We start from the raw sequence: 17,977 nt of genomic DNA, 5'->3' as shown, positions 1-17,977 counted from the left end.
TAACATTGTTATAGTATACACACAGAGGTGTGTACAAAATATTAGAAATAGTACTTTGAAGTAAATAAATCACAGTTACAGGGGTAGCAAAAGAACCTACTAAGCGCTTACTCCCTATAGAAGACAACTGTAAAAAAGGACTGTCTTTTTGAAATATTTGATCTTCTAGAGGAACATGAAACATCTAAGAGGCCAAACTGCCAGCACAGTCATACCTCATCCCACTGTTACTATTTCATGGAGCAAAAATAAATAATTGACAGAATATGGAAACCATATACCAAAAAATGTTTTAAAAATGTGCTGAAAATGAAGACTAAGCGTCTGCAAGTCAACACTGTCTGACAAGGACAGATGAACACTTAGCATAGCTGCTAAAAATCAGCAAAACTCTGACACTGAAAATTACCTCATACAATTAGCATGGAATGAAACTGTCTGCAGTAAGCTATAGAAACATGGACTTAATGATATGGCTGCTATTCCAAAACCGCTTGCATTCAAAGCCAATGCAGTAAAATGTTTAATCTGGAATAACAAGCAACCTAGACCTCTGAGCATAATACTGGATGAGATGTCTGTTAATCATTCCTCAACCAGACAATGCTTTTGCTGGAGAAAGCAAAGGATGTCCTCAACCAGCATTGTCTGTTGCCAGCTGTTCAACATGGTGGTGGATCAGTCATGAAACAGGTACCAATCTCAAGGGAGTCACTGATTGCTGCAAGGTCATTTATAGGCCAAGGACCATGAAGTATATTTCCATGTCCTTCATCCATCAGGGTACAAGAGTCATACCTTCTTGAAGAACGGTCCATTACCCTGCAGCATACAGTTCAGCGTAACAGCATTCCAAGAAAGACTGAAGCTGTTCTGAGGGTCAAGGAAGGCCTTAAACCGTATGTTTCTAATGTACTTTGCACCTAGTGTTTAATACCATTAATAACTGCTCTTTCCGCTTAAACATGGCATATGCAATAAGTACATAATAGCAATGTTCATAATATTAGAGATATTACAGACTGAAATGTGTTGCTTTTTTTATAAAAAAGTTTATAAAGTGAAGAAAAATAGAAAAAAATTCAATAAAAATAATTTAGCCTTACTGCTCCACAGCAGCACTGCGTCCTTTCACTGTTTTTCAGCAGTCTGGAGAGGGAGAGGTAAGCCGTCTGGCTAAATTAAGATAAATCTAAGCCATTCCCACAATCATGGGGGGATAACAGTCTCTAAGCAAACCAGTTTTAATGGATTTTTGCTCTAGTTGGGAATCAGACTGACATACCATCAATTTCCCAAAGATCAAGGGAAAGTAATGGCAGAATTTAGTTTCCTGTTTCAGAGAGAAAAAAAAACCACTACAAAACTTGTGATTCATGGGTGCTTTGTGATGCGAAACGAAAGCATAGTCGCAGCCTGATTGAACCGTAAAAGAATAGCATGAGGTGTAAAATACAGAGGCATTTGAAAAGATCAGTTGTATCACTTGCATCAGGAAAGAACAAGAAGTTTGAAATTTTTCAGTTTAAGCTAATTCCATCTGAAACAGACTAACAATCATTTTCTATTGTTGAATAAATTAGCATATATCCTGTACTACAAATCAAAGTAAGTTTAAATCTAGAGCATAAATACTTTCTGCCTCTAAGGGACATGTGCTGCAATGTAAGGAGGATAAAATCATTACGTTATGGATCTATTGGTAGGTAATTATTTTAAACTCACTCATGCATCCATCCATCCATTCATTAACCACCTCTTCATCGCATGGTCAAGGAGGTAAGGGGATTGTCTCGCTATAAATTGTGAGACGTGTATATTTTGGATGAGATGAAAGTGATCAGATAGTCTGAACTTAGTGTCACCAATTCACCTGAAACATGTGTCTTTGGGCTGTGGAAGGAAACTGGAGCATTCGGAGGAAAGCCACATAAGCTTGGGAAGGACACACAAACTCCACGCAGACTGAAGCAGACTGTGGAAACTCACAACCCAGGTGCTGTCGGGTGCCAGCAGTACCCACCGTGCATCTTCTCATCCACATGGATGTCCATTCCCCCCCCCCCCCATTTCCTCTCCCCGACGTACATTTGGAGTGACACTCGTCCATCAACATAAATCCGGAAGAGTTAAATGAGATTTACTGATCCAGAAAGGCGGGTCTTCCCACAAATTGAAAAGCAGCTTCCTGGAGGCCATTAGAGAGCTTGCTCGTGGAATAATAAAACTGGTTTTGTGTTATTTTGATAGTGCTCTCACTTCCTGTTTGCATTCTCACTGTTACTTAGAATTTTTTTTTTTTGCTTCTTTCTTTGTGTCACTTTTATACTGCTTTTACAGCTGTTTGGTTTTTGTTTTTGTTTAGATTGTTCAACAGAAGCAGTGTGGTTAGAAAGGTGGTAGAACACTTTGCTTTGGGTCCTAACTCCTTTTTTGTTTCCGGGCTTTGAGTTAGAACATCTCAAAGGGTTTGGTTAGTTAGGCTTTTTTTTCCCCCTTTATTTGTGGGTTCCTTTTGCATTCTGTTCACTTAAATTTTTCCTGATAGCTCTTTATTTTGTGCACTTTTATTTTTTGCCCTTTCACAAGAGTTGCACAAGGGCTGCATGGTAGCACAACTAGTAGAGTTATTGTCTCGCAGCACCTGGATTCTATCCCCCCTCAGTCTGTGTGTAGTTTGCATGTGTCTGTGTCGGTTTCCACTGGGTAGTCCAGTTTCCTCCCACAGTCCAAAGACATGAGGTTCAGGTGGACTGGTGACTAAAATCACCCATATTGTGTGTGTGTGTCTGAGTGACACAGACAGAGTGTGTTCCACTGATGTCTGGATGAGTGACCCAGGTGTATCTAGCTGTGTAAGTCATCTCGATGAATAAGGTCTAGGCTGATAAGACTAGAGTTCATTGGAAGCTTTGGAGAAAAGTGTCAACATGGTAAATGAAAAAAATGTAACATTAAACACACTGCCGTCTGTATACACTATTCATTGTCCTTTCGATTTATAACTTAACTTGATATAAATCTTTGTTACATCCTCTACACCCCTAGACAATGTTGTGGTCATATTTCGAACTGTATTAGACTTAGAGGGCTTGTAAAAATAACTGGATATTCCATTTCAGCAATTAGAAATAAGACAATCCTGTACACTAACAAGCTTCTTCAGCTAAAAGACATCTTAACATGATAATTTTGCCATGAATACGCCTTAGGACTGGGGAAAGGGCTGACTACAGTAATACTGGTAACATAACTGTTTCACATACCATTCTATGTCATCGAATTCAATGGAGTCTTACCCAGAAAAATGCCCATTTCAGGATACAAGCTTTTAACTGTATGAGGAGCTTCATTTAATGTCCCCACTTTAGCTTATGAGGCATTTCTTTGCGTTTACAAAAACCAATTTGGATCTTGTGAGCCTCCGACAGCTGAATGGCAGGAGATCAGAGCCACACCATGTGGTCTTTGCATTTATAGCTTGGCTTGGGTTGTGTTAAGTTCTCAAACTCTGTTACCATATGTTTGCTAGTTTTATTTTTTGAAATCAAGGTAATCATCCCTATTTGGACTGTGTAAACGATTTCTACTTGTTCTACTTGCTACAGTAAGCGTGAACTCATTTGCATTATCTTCATTGATTTCTCTCTGCTGTCCTTTTATTGCATTTGAGGTTGAATTTATGCATTAACACTGAATACTGGATCATTCTGTCTCAGATATATTGTCAGCCACAAGCCTACGAGTGAGCAGCTCAGCAAACAGGACTCTTTGAACACAAATTGCGATGTAGCTTGTCTAAATAGCCAAACTTTACAGAACACCACACAGAACAGTACGGAGGTCAGTAACAACAACAGAATTCCCCCATATGCTTATTGAACTGAAACATATCCTTTAAAGTAGAAAACCTAAACACAAAAGGAACAACTGTGTAAATGTATACAGTAAAACAGCAGCTAACAACATTAAACTATACAACAAACTGCTGAACTAGAACATGGGAAGGCAGCAGCTCCATATCACCTCTACAGCATCATATTTTGTGTAACATATCGTTTGTTAATTGCACAGTAGGAAATAGCTATGAAACAAATACAGGTAGACATACTGTAGCTATACAGTATTACAGAGTAATTAATCAAGGCCAGATGCCATACTATGTTGTGCTATGATAAGTAATATTAACAACTGAAATAATTGTGTCCGTTTTGATGGTATTTTCTGATATTTTAACAAATGGGTGTTAATTTTGGGACTCTAACACAACACATAAGATTTGTAAAATCGATACTAACAGTAATTACATTATTGATTTCTGAGAACTTACTTTATGAAAGATTTTTCCAGAGCAAATTGCCATTGTTCAGCAGAGAGGACTACGCTCAGAATCTTGAGAGCAAATGCTCAAGAAAATAAAAATGATTAGCTAATGTCTTTTTGTAGGCCACTAGAATATATTCTTTTGAATCCACCAAATACAATTTTGGACCAAAACAATGTCATGTCTGATATTCAAATTCCATTGATGTTATCTGGGGTTATATGTCAAAGCAAACAGGAGAAAGCATGAGCAACTTTGTAATTCAACTTTGTTACTCTTTTAAATAGCTACATGGCATGTTAGACATTATTCCTGACATATGGCTATGGATGGAGTGTAAGCCTCTAAAAACCTAAAGCATGTTTTGCCCCAGCTTCAGTTTGAGAGGTTGGACAAAAACAGCAATAGATTAGAATGATTTAGTCTAAAATGACTACATATTATAGGAGTCTTTATAAAACATATGCAAGAGGATTCCTACAAATTATGTATACATCAATGTGGAACTTAAAAGGAAACATAATCAGATCACAGATCCATTTCCAGTAGCCGCTTATCCAATTATGGGCTGATCCCAAGAAGCACTGGGCATAAGACAGTGTACAGCATGGATGGAGTCACATTAAAGCAATTTGGTGTCACAATTTTACCTGAACCGCATGCCTTATGAATGAGGTAAAAACATCCAATAAAGTACAGGAAGAACATGTGGATTCCACACAACTAGAGCTGAGCTGAAACTTAAACCCACAACTCTGCAAGTGTCAGTACTACTGCTGAGGCGCCATTATTTTCGAAGCTGCCTGAAAATTATATGATATCTGAGGTAAAGAGGGCTTTTTTCCTTTGGGTGACATGTCAAGCTATGCACACAAAACATGGGCATCTTTTTTTCTGTCAATAGCAGGAGGTTTTTCTAAAGCAAAAATACAACTGTCCCTGAGGTAGAGTCCAGTCACAGATCATCTTGAAAAAAAAACTTCAATCGAATCTCATTTTCACCATCGAAATTCTGAGCAGCAGATTCAACTGAAGCAACATTTAGCATTATTAGCAAAACCTATTTCAAAGTAGATTACCATCAAATACCAAAACTACTTCTGCTGGATTTAAGAATCGCTAATAAAAACGGATAGGCCCGTTAGAATATGAATACAGATTTGAAACACTTTCCCTCCAAATTTAAAAAAAAATATATTAAATGCATAGTTTGCATAATTGCCACACATGTAACCATGCTACATAAAATGTGTTAATTGGAATATCTTTCTCATCTGTTTACTGTTAAACGTCTTCCTGTATCTATTACGTACCAGTAAAAAAAAAAAAAAGTCATAAATAGAAATAAAACAGCTTACTTCTCAAAGACATCACATAATAGGACATATGGAATATAATGCCATAAAGTAAAAGAAAAAAAACAGCATAAAAATGTATAATACTTACAACCATACCGTTTAGCGACACCCAGCAATCAGGTGGGAAATCTTGGAGAAGAGGAACCAGGAACTGGAGACAACCGTCCCAGTGGCAAAGAAGAAGCATCATTCCAATGAGATTAAATATTCTTACCACAGCACTAGCCAAGTCGTACGTCATATGGAAAATCTATCAGACAGAGAAAAAAAAAAAAAAAAAACAGAAAGCTCAAATTAGTCTTAAAAAAATGGCATCATTTTACTTTGATTAGTCATAGCTCATCAATAAATGAGACTGTCTAAGGTTAGTCTTCTTAACTGAAGAAGTATCAGGTCTTGTTTTACTGTGCAAGGTTCAGTCAATAACTGTCACAATCCATAACCTTCTCTCAGTATTAACCTTGCTTGATTTTTACACTTGTTCACTCTTTTTTTTTTTTTAAACATAGATTTTTTTTTTTTTTTATACACACTGGTTTTTCTGGGAGTATTGTTTGAAGAGCTCATGAGAAACTTCTGTTGTTGTACCCTTGAGCAAAGCTGCCTGACCTGAATAGCTTCCGAAAATAAATTTTGCTGAAAAAAATGGGTTATAGGTTTTGAAAATAAGTATATCACTTTAATCTTTAAAATTACTTTATTTGCATATGAAGGGTGTTTCTGTATTTCCTTTGAAACTCATGCATTTTTCTTTTTCATCCTGACAGAAGCACCAAACTGTATATCAGTCTAAGCTCATTTACTTTTATTATTATAGTAGTACTACATTGGTATTTTTGACCAATTTTAAAAATATAATTTTAAATATTTAAATAGTTTAAGAACACAAATGAAGTCCCTTAATGACAGCTACACCTTATTAGACTCCAGTCAAGATTTCTTTACGATTGCGGCAGTGTTTTATTTAGCCTTTTCTTAAGGCTATGACCTCCTGCTGGGGCTTCAAAAATAAACATGACTGACAGAAGCCAGTTCAGTATTGATGGGACAAATCATTTGTACTGTTTGGAGACATCCATATCAGAGGCAAACAATGCAGACAACAAGGTCAGGGTGGCATTGAGATAAATGTATTGCTAAAAGAATGTGATGGCAAACACCAGTCAATAATGCAGTTATGTTCCCTAGTATTGCTTGGATTTTACATAATTTTTTTTTTTTTTTTTTTTTTAACTGCAGCAGTTTCCCTGAAAACTTACAACTGGCAGAATTCTATCAGTTGAAACTTTAGACATGGTTTAAATCTGAAACTGGATTTTGTTTAAAAAAAAAAGACAACAGTTTAACACAAATTTCATTTTTCCTTACAGTCATGCAAACCTTCAATTAAACTACACAAAAATTGCTTAATGAATGCAAAGTTCATTTAATGTCAATAAAGTAACATTTAACTTAGGACTGTTGATAATGGATGGATTGTTTCATGACATTTAATAGATTGTTTAATGTACTTGCAGAAAATTACCCAAAATTAGGCAAGGGTGATTAGAGTTTTTTTCCTTCCTCAATCCATGACCCATTTTGGTAAAAATAAATAAATAAAATTGGCTAATTCATGTTTTAGCATAATAAACAAGTTACTGTATGACCTAATTTTAATTCATACTGTACTGTTATTTCTATTTCTTAGATGGTGTGATTTCCATCGAATCATTTAGGATGTAGAACTTAAAACAGAAAAACTCATATCACATTAAATAATTTGTGTGGTGTAGTATATAAGAGTAATAGAGGAGAAAATCCTTTCATGGTGAATAAACTCAAAAAAGAAAGAGGCAAGACATTTCTTACTGCACTTCATTGCTGAGCACAGATTATGTGAAAACTTATGAGAAACCTACAGGCGATGAGCTAAATAAGTAATTTTTTAATAACACATAATACAGGACTATACTGTCAAGTACTTTATCGTATTCAGGACAAAGCGTGTCTTTAATGAACATTTTATATCAAAAGTTAAAAATAAAATATTTTCTTTTACTCACATGCTTGTTGTAGTGTATAGAGGCGATTTTTCACATATTGAGTGAATACAGAGACTATTGACCCCTGGAAAATTATTTGCATATGGAAATAGCAAACCTTTCAAACACTGGCTCAGCCAGTAAACCCCAATTTAGTCAGATACACAACATTATGCCCATGTAGCAAACAAAATATAGAAGAGAATGATTTTGCTTAACTCTTCACATGATATCCAATACTAGCAGAATATTAATAAAGTGGATAACACCTAGATTAATTGGCTTTAGTCTGATATTGCCAAACCAGTAGCCTATGATCTTTTCATTCTGTTGTCCTTTGACAGTTGCTTACAATTTTTTTTTTTTTTTTTATAAACACAGAATGTTTTCACAGTAGGCTGTCAAATAGAAATATAATCACTACAGCCGGAAACAGAAAAGGTCAAGACAAAGAAAACATAAAATGATGTTTCAAGGGAGGCAGACGCATAATGTTTAATTCAAGGTAAATATTTTTTCAGAACCATGTTATTCACAATAGTGCACTCCAGTTAATGATTAATTCATTTTATTAATTTTAATTTCACATAATTTTGACACTAATGTTCTACTGAATACGACAGCAGAAACATAAGAACAAAAGCAGAAAGAGTGCAGAGTGTAGACAGGAGTTCTTGAAACACCATTAATCTAAGGGGAGATACAGTGCAGGACATCTAAAATTAGCAGCCGGCTCAAAGGACAAGTATTTCAGCGTATCCTAACTGGACGTCTTTAATATTTCTTCAGTCTACTGTACATGTCAATCTGACATAAGGGGAGCACTTGAAGGAAGGCAGCATTCCCTTCCCATATGAATAGCTAATGTTTCACACCGCTGTAGATGAACAAAGCTGACAGACTGCCTGTGCATTCCTCTTCATGATTCATAATTGAAAGTACAACGAAACAGACACTGGGGGTGGGGGAGGCTGGTGGATGGTGAGATGAAACGATGAAAAAGGTGTACAGTGCAGGGCGGTAGAAATGGCTGCTTTTGTTCTCTACTTCTCCTAGGTTTCATCAGAGCAGCTGCATCTCGATTTCCATCGAATCATTCGGATGGATTCATCTGGAAGCCTGGAGGGAAGTTCTGTGTCTTTCGTATGAAAGACACTTCATGAGGATGACTTTTTCATTTTTGGCTGAATTTCTTCATGTACGGCATAACCTACATTTTATTTCTGGATTGTTGAATATAATGTGCTTATATACAGTACTGACTGAAAATACTAATATTAAATGTCTTTTTTTATAAAGTTTTTTCATGCTTAAATATGTGCAACAACTTACCAACTATGGAGCAGCAAAAAATTCTTTAAAATCGGATTGGATAAGTGTTTCTACTTACTAACTCAGAGTAAATACATAAAGCGCAGGATTAATAAAAGTCTTTAAGAAAAATTTTGTGGACAGCAAAAGGGTCAGCTTTACCCTCACCATATGTACCAAGCTCACAATTTAGATGAAATTTGTCACAGTATTGAACTAAATCCATAAAGTTACATACAGATCTATAATTTACAGCAGTTATTTTTTTTCCCCCATTCTCTTCACCCATGTCATTTCAATTATCTAAGGACAGTACCATGATCAGCTGCTGATGGAATATAACAGAACTTTAATTACCTGCATTAAAATTTTCATACTTATGCAGGGGTATAGCTGGGAATTGTGGGCTCCCTGAAAAGATATTGCTCTTCCCCTCTCCCCTTTAAAAGAAAATAAATTACTACTGGAATTTTTTGGACCCACAGAACTGGCATCATCATTCACCCCACCTGCAAGCCATGTAAAACCAGTTCGCAAGAAACTTTGCTAGTTCACACACTTGCTGCATGGTAGCAATTCCATGAATTATCTTCAACGAATTAATCCAAACAATGGATGTTTTAAAATAAAAATAATAAAAAAAAACCCACACACACAAGAAATCAAGACAGTCTTTGGATGGCAAACAGCTGAAAACTGACATTCGCAGGAGATATCATGGACATAGCGATCTGTTTCCCTTACAAGATGTTTAATGTCACCAAGGTGCATATTTTGAACTGAAACATCTGTTCTTATAAGGTTCTGCTTTTAAATGAATGTTAACAGCGTAGCATGCAAATGTGCAGGTACAAATCATCACTTCTCGCAGTTTTTAAGTCTTGTAAAAGTAGCCTTCGTTATACAGGGCAAACCTCAATTCTAAAGCACACAATCATATGCACTAAACTGGTGAGATTAAACACTGGAGTTTACCAGAATATAGCTCTATAAATCACTTCTTACCTCACCACCTGTTTCGCTCTCATGCATTGTGTGAGGAGTTTTAATAGATAGCTAGAATAATTGCAACACAGTATTGCTTCAAACTAAAATCCAATCCTGTTCCCACACCAGTATATTTAAAAGAGAGAGATGTGGGGCAGTTAAACTGTCACACATTGTTACTGAAGAAAACTGGTGGTGCTGATAATCATTTAGAAAGGATGCCATACTCAAAACTGGTGTGCCAAGTTGTTCACATCTAAGATACTGACTGCTTACTGAAAGGACTGCAAAAGTTGTGTGTATAAATTCAGTGTCACCAAAAACCAAAATAAAATTAAATTTTGCCCCACTGGTATGACTAAAGGCAGCAACATCTGATTACAAAAGCAAAAGTTGCCCAGCTATATAAATAGATTAAATTTTTGCTATGTAGAAAAGCATCAAATAAACTAATAGAACTGTTGCCTTTGTCCCCAAAGGTTGCAGGTTCAAATCTCACCTCTGGTTATAGTACCCTTGAGCAACATACTTACCCTAAATTGCACCAGTAAAATTACCCAGCTGTACAAAGGGGTAAATAATGCTAGGTAGATTAACACTGTAAGTTACTCTGGAAAAAAGTATCAGCTGAATGAATATATATATAAAATGTATATGATAAACTAAAATATGCCTTCAGGTTTTTAATGGCATTTCATGTTTTACTAACATCTTCGACTAAATTCAATTAAACTACATATACTTCAGAGGCGGGGGATGCAGTGGCACAGCAGGTTTGGCCTGTGCCCATTCTCTGGAGGGTCTGGGGCTCGATCCCTGCTTGGGGTGCCTTGTCCTGGGTGTGTCCTCTCCCCCTCCAGCCCTGCACTTTGTGTTGCCGGGTTACCCTCCGGTTTGCCACAACCCCGCTTGGGACAAGCGGTTTCAGACTGCGTGTGTGTGTGTATTCTTTATAGGCTTACATTTCAGGACTTAAATAGGGTAGTCATAATACCTGGTGTTAACTTCAACTACGTGTATGTGATGATATGGCATGGTAAGCAGGTGTAAGTGCTGATGTGTGAGCATGATTTTCTATATAATAGTGCTAGATGATGCATAGCGAATGTTCAGGTGTTATGAGTGCATTTCCAGTCTTCCTGCATAATACACACATTTTTCAAAGTCTGAGAAAGTGCATTTAGAGCATATTTTGGATATACTCTACCCACATGGTCAACATCAGCTCAATGTCACTTCCCAACAACTACAGTTATTTTCTCTGGATGTTTTCTGTGCTTATGATGGAGTTTCTTTCCCCCTTTGTTTTGTTTTATCCAAGAAATGTATTTCTTTTTATAAGGAAGAAATAATTAGTAATTTATCTTTTCAGTCCTTTCTTATTGCATAACAGTAGTAGACATGAGAAAATCTTGCCAGACCTTACTAATCCCATGGGAACTCTGACCATATGGTAAAGACATATTTGTGTATTCTGAGGTGTTTGTGCTGCAATTTCCCTTTCTATCACATTCTACTAAAACACAGTCTTTGCTTCTTGCCTTCAGCAAGAATAATATGAAAGTAAGGGATGAAACCAGTCTGTCCTACTGTAGGAGAACCTCAGCTTCATGCTGTAGCAATAAGGACTTTAGCAATAATATTTTCCTCTTTATAAGCAAAGGCACCTCATCTACACACCTCCCTCCGAACACATCACACGGAACCTCCAGGCTCTCTATCTATTTTTGTCTTGTGAGCATGATAACCTCTACACTTCTGTTCCTTTCTAATCTGTACATTTCCATTTGAAGCGCATCCACAGAAGCAAGTTTAGTGTTGTCACACCTTGAGCACACATACAGACCGTTTTGAAATTTGTGTACAACAAAATGAGGTGATTTTCAAATGAAACCACACACACACACACACATTATCAGAACCGCTTGTCCCTTACAGGGTCACGGGGAACCGGAGCCTACCCGGCAACACAGGGCGTAAGGCCGGAGGGGGGGGAGGGGACACACCCAGGACGGGACGCCAGTCCGTCGCAAGGTACCCCAAGCGGGACTTGAACCCCAGACGCACTGGACAGCAGGACTGCGGTCCAACCCACTGCGCCACCGCACCCCCTCAAATGAAACCATTTTGTGAAAATGATGAATATAAGTCCTGTGTTTAACTTGGTTTAAAATTTTGAGATCCTCTTTTTACGATTCAAACCATGCCATGTGCTATTTGTTATATAGGTATGATTTCAAACAGACAAATGTTCAAACCCAGAACTCTTCATAGATGGACATTCACCATTATACAATTTATGTATTACATATCCTCAAAAATGCTGAGTAAAGTGAGAATTTAAAAAAAAAAAACGAAAAGCTAGAAGAAAAATAAAACTACAGACATAAGGCCAGAAGTTCTCAAACGAAACAGCCCTTCTGTGCCCAACCAACAGTCATTTAGGTCTTTCAAATTTCAGACCAGCTGCATTAAATGTCCTTGTTAACTTCCATCCAAGTGGAGGAAGTTGGTCGTCATTAGTTGATTCAGGGGTGGGGGGAGCTTTCAGTCCAACTCCAGCCCATCTACTGCAAATCAGCTCACATAAGCTTAAATTTCATTTCCATGTTCTTTAAATTTATACCAAAGTTTAAAAGTTAAAAAAAAATACAAATTACAATATTAGTCAGAATAATAAATTAAATGCTCATTTTAAGTGTTTTAGTAATTATGTTTACAGACTGAACACTACAAACCTGCATGTGCGCCTGTCCATGTGAATTTGGTCTCTTCAAAATTTCCATGGTTTATTTTTTAATTCCTAAAGACAAATTCAAGTTTGTTGCACTGATTCTGGTGCCTGTGTTCATAATAGGATCAATCACACAACGTCCCATGCGGCAACTGAAAGCAGTGGAGGGGAGCAACAGACGGATTATGGGGAGAAAGCTAATACAAGCTACCGTGGCCTCATGCTCTCTATGCGACTGAAAGGCAGCCTGAGAGGCCATCCACCACTCCTAATTATAGCAGCCAAAATTACCACACTTAAAATATTTAAAAGGAGGACATTTAATTGTAGTCTCAACTGGGAGATCAAGCAAGATTCAATTGCTGAGCCTCCACCCATTATAGAGAATAACTGACCCCCCCTCTTCCCTAGACAATGGAGTAGAAATTTGAAATCCTGTTTAGTTATGCATCTCAAGACATTTTTGTGGTGACAAAACTGTAAAAGAACCTCTGATCATATTTACTTTGTTGCATACAACTGCTGCCTCAAACCACAATAATTCAAAGGGACAGGTTACGCATTATGCCCACGGGTCATTTAAAACTAGAAAGCAATATAAGTGCGACTTGATACGAAATCCAAGAGCACCTGTGATCAATCCAATTTCCCTGAACAACTATCTATTTCATAAAGGTCTCTTCTCAAATGGCAATATTTTGTTAATTTTTCATTTTTTTTTTTTTTGACCTGATACAGTGACCTCGGAATTTCTTTGTTATTCCCCGAGCTATCTGTAGTGTGTCCTTGAACCTGCCGAACTGTATCGAGGGCAAGGAGCAAACAGCATTTTTATACATCTTTGTCGGTGAATGGCTATTTGTCACACTGTTAATGACGTGACTGCACATGAAGGCTGTCACCCAAGGGTGGAGAGATATGGCCTGCAACCCTCAGTGACCCCTTAGGAAATGTTTATGCAGCGCCGAGACCGGATATGGCAGTTGAATTAAGCAGCCCTTTTCTTGACAGAATAATGCCACTTATGTTCTAGCGCTGGTGGATGATATAACTCAGAACTATATGAGTGCATGAACCACTTAGTCCTTATGCCCCATTACTAAACCCCAAAGCATTACTTTCTTATCTAATATATCCCTTGGATCAAGAGATGATTGTGCGTATTATGAAAAGGCATTTAAGCTTGCTTGTCTAAACAGCAGGCAGAAAAGTCAGGACATATCTTTCATTTCTAGATTGCAGAAGGACAAAAGCCAATGTCAAGCTTGTGTGACTTTCAGAATAAAGCATAGTTTTCATTATACAGGATACAATACTGTGAACACAATAGGAACAGTAAAAGCCACACTTTACACTGAATTCTGTTTATAGTAATAAATAAGTTTTTTTTAGATGACTAAAACACATACACGCAGATGGGAGAATTTGACTGAACGTCATCTACCTCTTTACCGAGAACTCCAAATTAAAAACTGTTTCGGTTACTCAATACATTTATAATTAGACAGAGATACGGAAACACCAACATTAATTTTAAAGGTAATCATGCTAAAAACATGATAGTTTTAGGATTTCACCTACAGTGATGAGACAAAGAAAGATATTATACTTTATAAATGGGTAAATAGTTGTAGGTAGCTTTAATTCTAAGTCATTCGATAAAAGCGCAATGAGGTTAAAAAAACATACATAATGTATGTGTATCTGCAATTTCTACATGTACTGTTTCTTTCCCTATGTTACTGAGAGCTAGTTTTGTTAATTTTTTTTTTGAAAATCCACAGCTATCCACAAAATAAGTTCATTAATTTTTATTTATGTACTAAATTATAAAGCAGACATGGCTTTCAATGAACTGAAAAAGGCTTAACGTTTCTAGTGATGTCAGTGAATAATACTGCTTTGATAAATTTAGGCACAATTGAGTTATGAATCAAAGAATGTTTCCCTTAATTCTCATATGGCAGTAACTTAAAAGGCAATATAAGGTCAAATACAAAGTCTGTGGTCTTTCATGACCTCCACCTTTGGAAGAAGGTGAGGATTAAAGCAACCTCAGGATACAAATGAACCTACAGCACACATGCTCATCCAAATGAGTGGAAAGAGCGGGAGTTGGGGGGGGTGGGGATACCTGACGAGCCATACAAGCTGAGACAGCAGTCTGAGAAGATTAAATACCATGTGAGGATCTAGAGCTTGAACTGAGTTGCTCTCAGTGACCTGCTGCGTCCATGTAAACACACACACTAAAGCTGCCCACATCCTTGTTTACAGTTTGGCTCAGTGCCGAATGAAATAAGAGCCGCTCTGGTGTTTCTCCTCAATTTTAACTAGTAAGGATGGCAATTATTTATCAGCAAATACAGTACCAGGAATATGACCGTTCATATTTTCCATTTTAATAATCCACGTTTAATTTAACAATAAAGATCTGACCAAAACACCTTAATTCCACAGTCACTGTTGGAAAACTATGTGAAATTAGACACATTATTCACTGGTTTCCTTTGATTTTGTCAGAATGAAGGCTAACCAATTTTAAGATGTTTATTTTAATTCAGTATGTTGCTAAGAACTTTGGATATGTACTGGGCAAGCAAAAGTACATTGTGCTGTTACCACATTATTAATCCATGCCAATGTTTGCCTTTGCCCTGCTTGAAGTTTATTTTTGCTTTTGCTATTAGCGACTGCAGGGATGCAATGGCACAGCGGATAAAGCTGGTACCTTAAAACACCTGAGCTGCTTAGAGAGTGTGGGGGTTCAAGTGTGGCTCAGGATGTGTGAAGTTTGCATGTTTCTCCCTGTTTGTATTCCCCAGATGTGCATGGTAGAAGATGCTGACAAACCACTTCTGTTCCTCCCTTGGAAATGACAGTGCTTGTTGTCACTATGTGTTGGTCTTGACTCTATAGCACTTCTATCCATTATGGAAACTATAGTAATGTCTTGAGGTGCTGGAAACAATTCTGTGTTGATTACTCTGAATTATCTTAATTGCATGGCAAGGCCTGGTGGTGCTGCAGTTCTTAAACAATTGAGGGGGAAACCCTGCCAGAAGATGTGTGCCAACATAGACAAGACAAATAACCTTCGCTGTTAAAATCCCATAAGTTCTCATCAAGACTGCACATTTCTGTTGTATAACAAAGGCTCGTTTTACAAGAATTCTGACCTGTGAATAAATATAATTTCTGCACTAAAATTTGCTTAAGAAGCAACACAGACTTATGAGAAACACCTCAGCAGAACACACACACACACAATGTCTAAATTCACTTGTCCTGAGTGGGTCATGACAAGCCAGCACCTAGCCCAGCCATGCAGGGCTGGTGAGGGGACACATGCAGGGCAGGACACCAGTCCATTGCAAGGCACCCCAAGCAGGACTTGAACCCCAGACCTATCACAAAGCAGGCCCCAGCCAAATCCACTGTGTCACCACACCCCCCAACCCACAAGAATGGAAAACTGAATTCAAAATACATGCCTTGGTGATATCCAGCACCACACAAGGCAAGCAGCATCCCTCCATGAGTGGCCTGGCTTCTCCTATGCATTTTTTTTTTTTTTAATCTCAAAGCCGAGTGCCAGCACATGCGTGGGTAACAATGTTTCATGTATTGCATGTGAATGCAGCTTCTAAAAGGAATTTCCATTAAACACAGTAATTTACATAAGTATCAGTTTTTTTTTTTAAATGAAAGATTTCTAAAATGCCATTTAAAAAATAAAAAAAAAATCCATCCATTATTAATAATGGCTTATGTAATGCTTTGTTACAGTAGGCCAACAGGCAAAAGGCAGGCAAAGGAAGAGGAAGCCAGTCAGTTGCAGGGCAATCACACACCCTCAATTACTCATACAGACACACACTGAGGATTTCCGAGTCACAACAACTGGTAACCTGCCCTTGGACTGTGTGAGGAAACACACACAAGCACAGCGAGAACACACAACCCCTCCCTTTAGACAGACCCACAAGCTACAGTATGTGCGGCACCACCAAGTCATCAGAGAACAACCAAATAAGACCTAAAAATAATGAGTGAAAAAATAGGGAAAGAATAGAAAAAGGGAGCGAACACAAATGTTTATGTATAAAGCAATTTTAAATGTGGGTGATAAGTCTAGAAAAAAAAAAAAAAGGTGTCTAGGGCAGTTCTGATATTCTACATTTTGTTTTAAATTGGACTTTCTCTATATCCAAGGCAGGAACACAACATTTATTTATTTAGCAGACACTTTTCTCCAAAGCGACTTCCAATGAACTCTACGTAGTGTTATGAGCCCACACACACCTTATTCACCGCGGTGACTTACACTGCTAGATACACTACTTACACTGGGTCACTCATCCAAACATCAGTGGAACACGCTCTCTGTCACTCACACGCTATGGGGGAACCTGAACACCCACAACATAACAACAACATATAGCAGGAATTTTAAGAATTTGCAAGTGTCCTTGGTAATTAAAAAAAATTGCCGAACCTTTTGCAGATCAGAAATGATGCCCATTTTCCTCATTTAAATTAATGGTTAAAAAAAGTTCAATTTACTTTGCAGACTTATGGGGAACATGTGGTTCTTGTGTGAGGAAACCTTGTATATGTTTAGTATATCAGGAATTTTAATGTCTTTATGAGAAGTTATGGCCACAGTGAAATTATTCCCAGTCTCATTAAAACCTATATAAATTGTTTTCAGGCCTACTTTAATCTTTCAGAAAAACTTCAATAAAAAGTCTCCAACTGCGTGTAATGGGATATTAGCATTATTTAAGAAAAGCATCCAGCTCTCGGATGAAGGACATAGAAATGTACTCTGCACTCCACAATACAGAATTTCCCCTGATAATTACATCTGATTAATAGCAATTTCTTGATGACCGTCCAGAAATTGTTGAAACGATGGAGGCTTATCACCTCGCAAATTTAAACACGGAGAGAAAAACGTTCACACAATGAGTGTGCCTAGTCACCTGAAATAGTGCCATATTCCATGACCATTATATAACCATGCAGAGCAATCTCTGGACACAGTTACTCTCACAAGGTGCCAATATCATTGCTGGCAACAGACAATATGGCTCAAAGACATCATTTAGCTTTCTCCAGCCGTAAGATCATATAGGAAGACTCATTAAAAGTAAAGTACAATTTTGTTTGCTCAAGATTTGCTGGTTTTGAGCTCACTACCCAAGGTTACATGTTTTTACACATTGGTCTTTCA

At 37.4% G+C, this 17,977-nt stretch overlaps 1 protein-coding gene across 1 annotated transcript in view; it reads right to left on the bottom strand.

The window, feature by feature from the left end:
• Positions 1–17,977, bottom strand: part of hcn1 (hyperpolarization activated cyclic nucleotide-gated potassium channel 1) — a 72,120-nt gene that overhangs the window by 36,469 nt on the left and 17,674 nt on the right. Inside the window, exon 3 of the mRNA XM_029252963.1 lies at positions 5,771–5,932. Within this exon, the coding sequence (XP_029108796.1) occupies positions 5,771–5,932 (162 nt within the window). The remainder of the gene's footprint in view (positions 1–5,770; positions 5,933–17,977) is intronic.

This window comes from Scleropages formosus, chromosome 6 (genome assembly GCF_900964775.1).
Source record: "Scleropages formosus chromosome 6, fSclFor1.1, whole genome shotgun sequence".
NCBI lineage: Eukaryota > Metazoa > Chordata > Actinopteri > Osteoglossiformes > Osteoglossidae > Scleropages > Scleropages formosus.
Note: the sequence above shows the minus strand (reverse complement) of the source record. Positions and strands in the feature narration are given on the sequence as shown.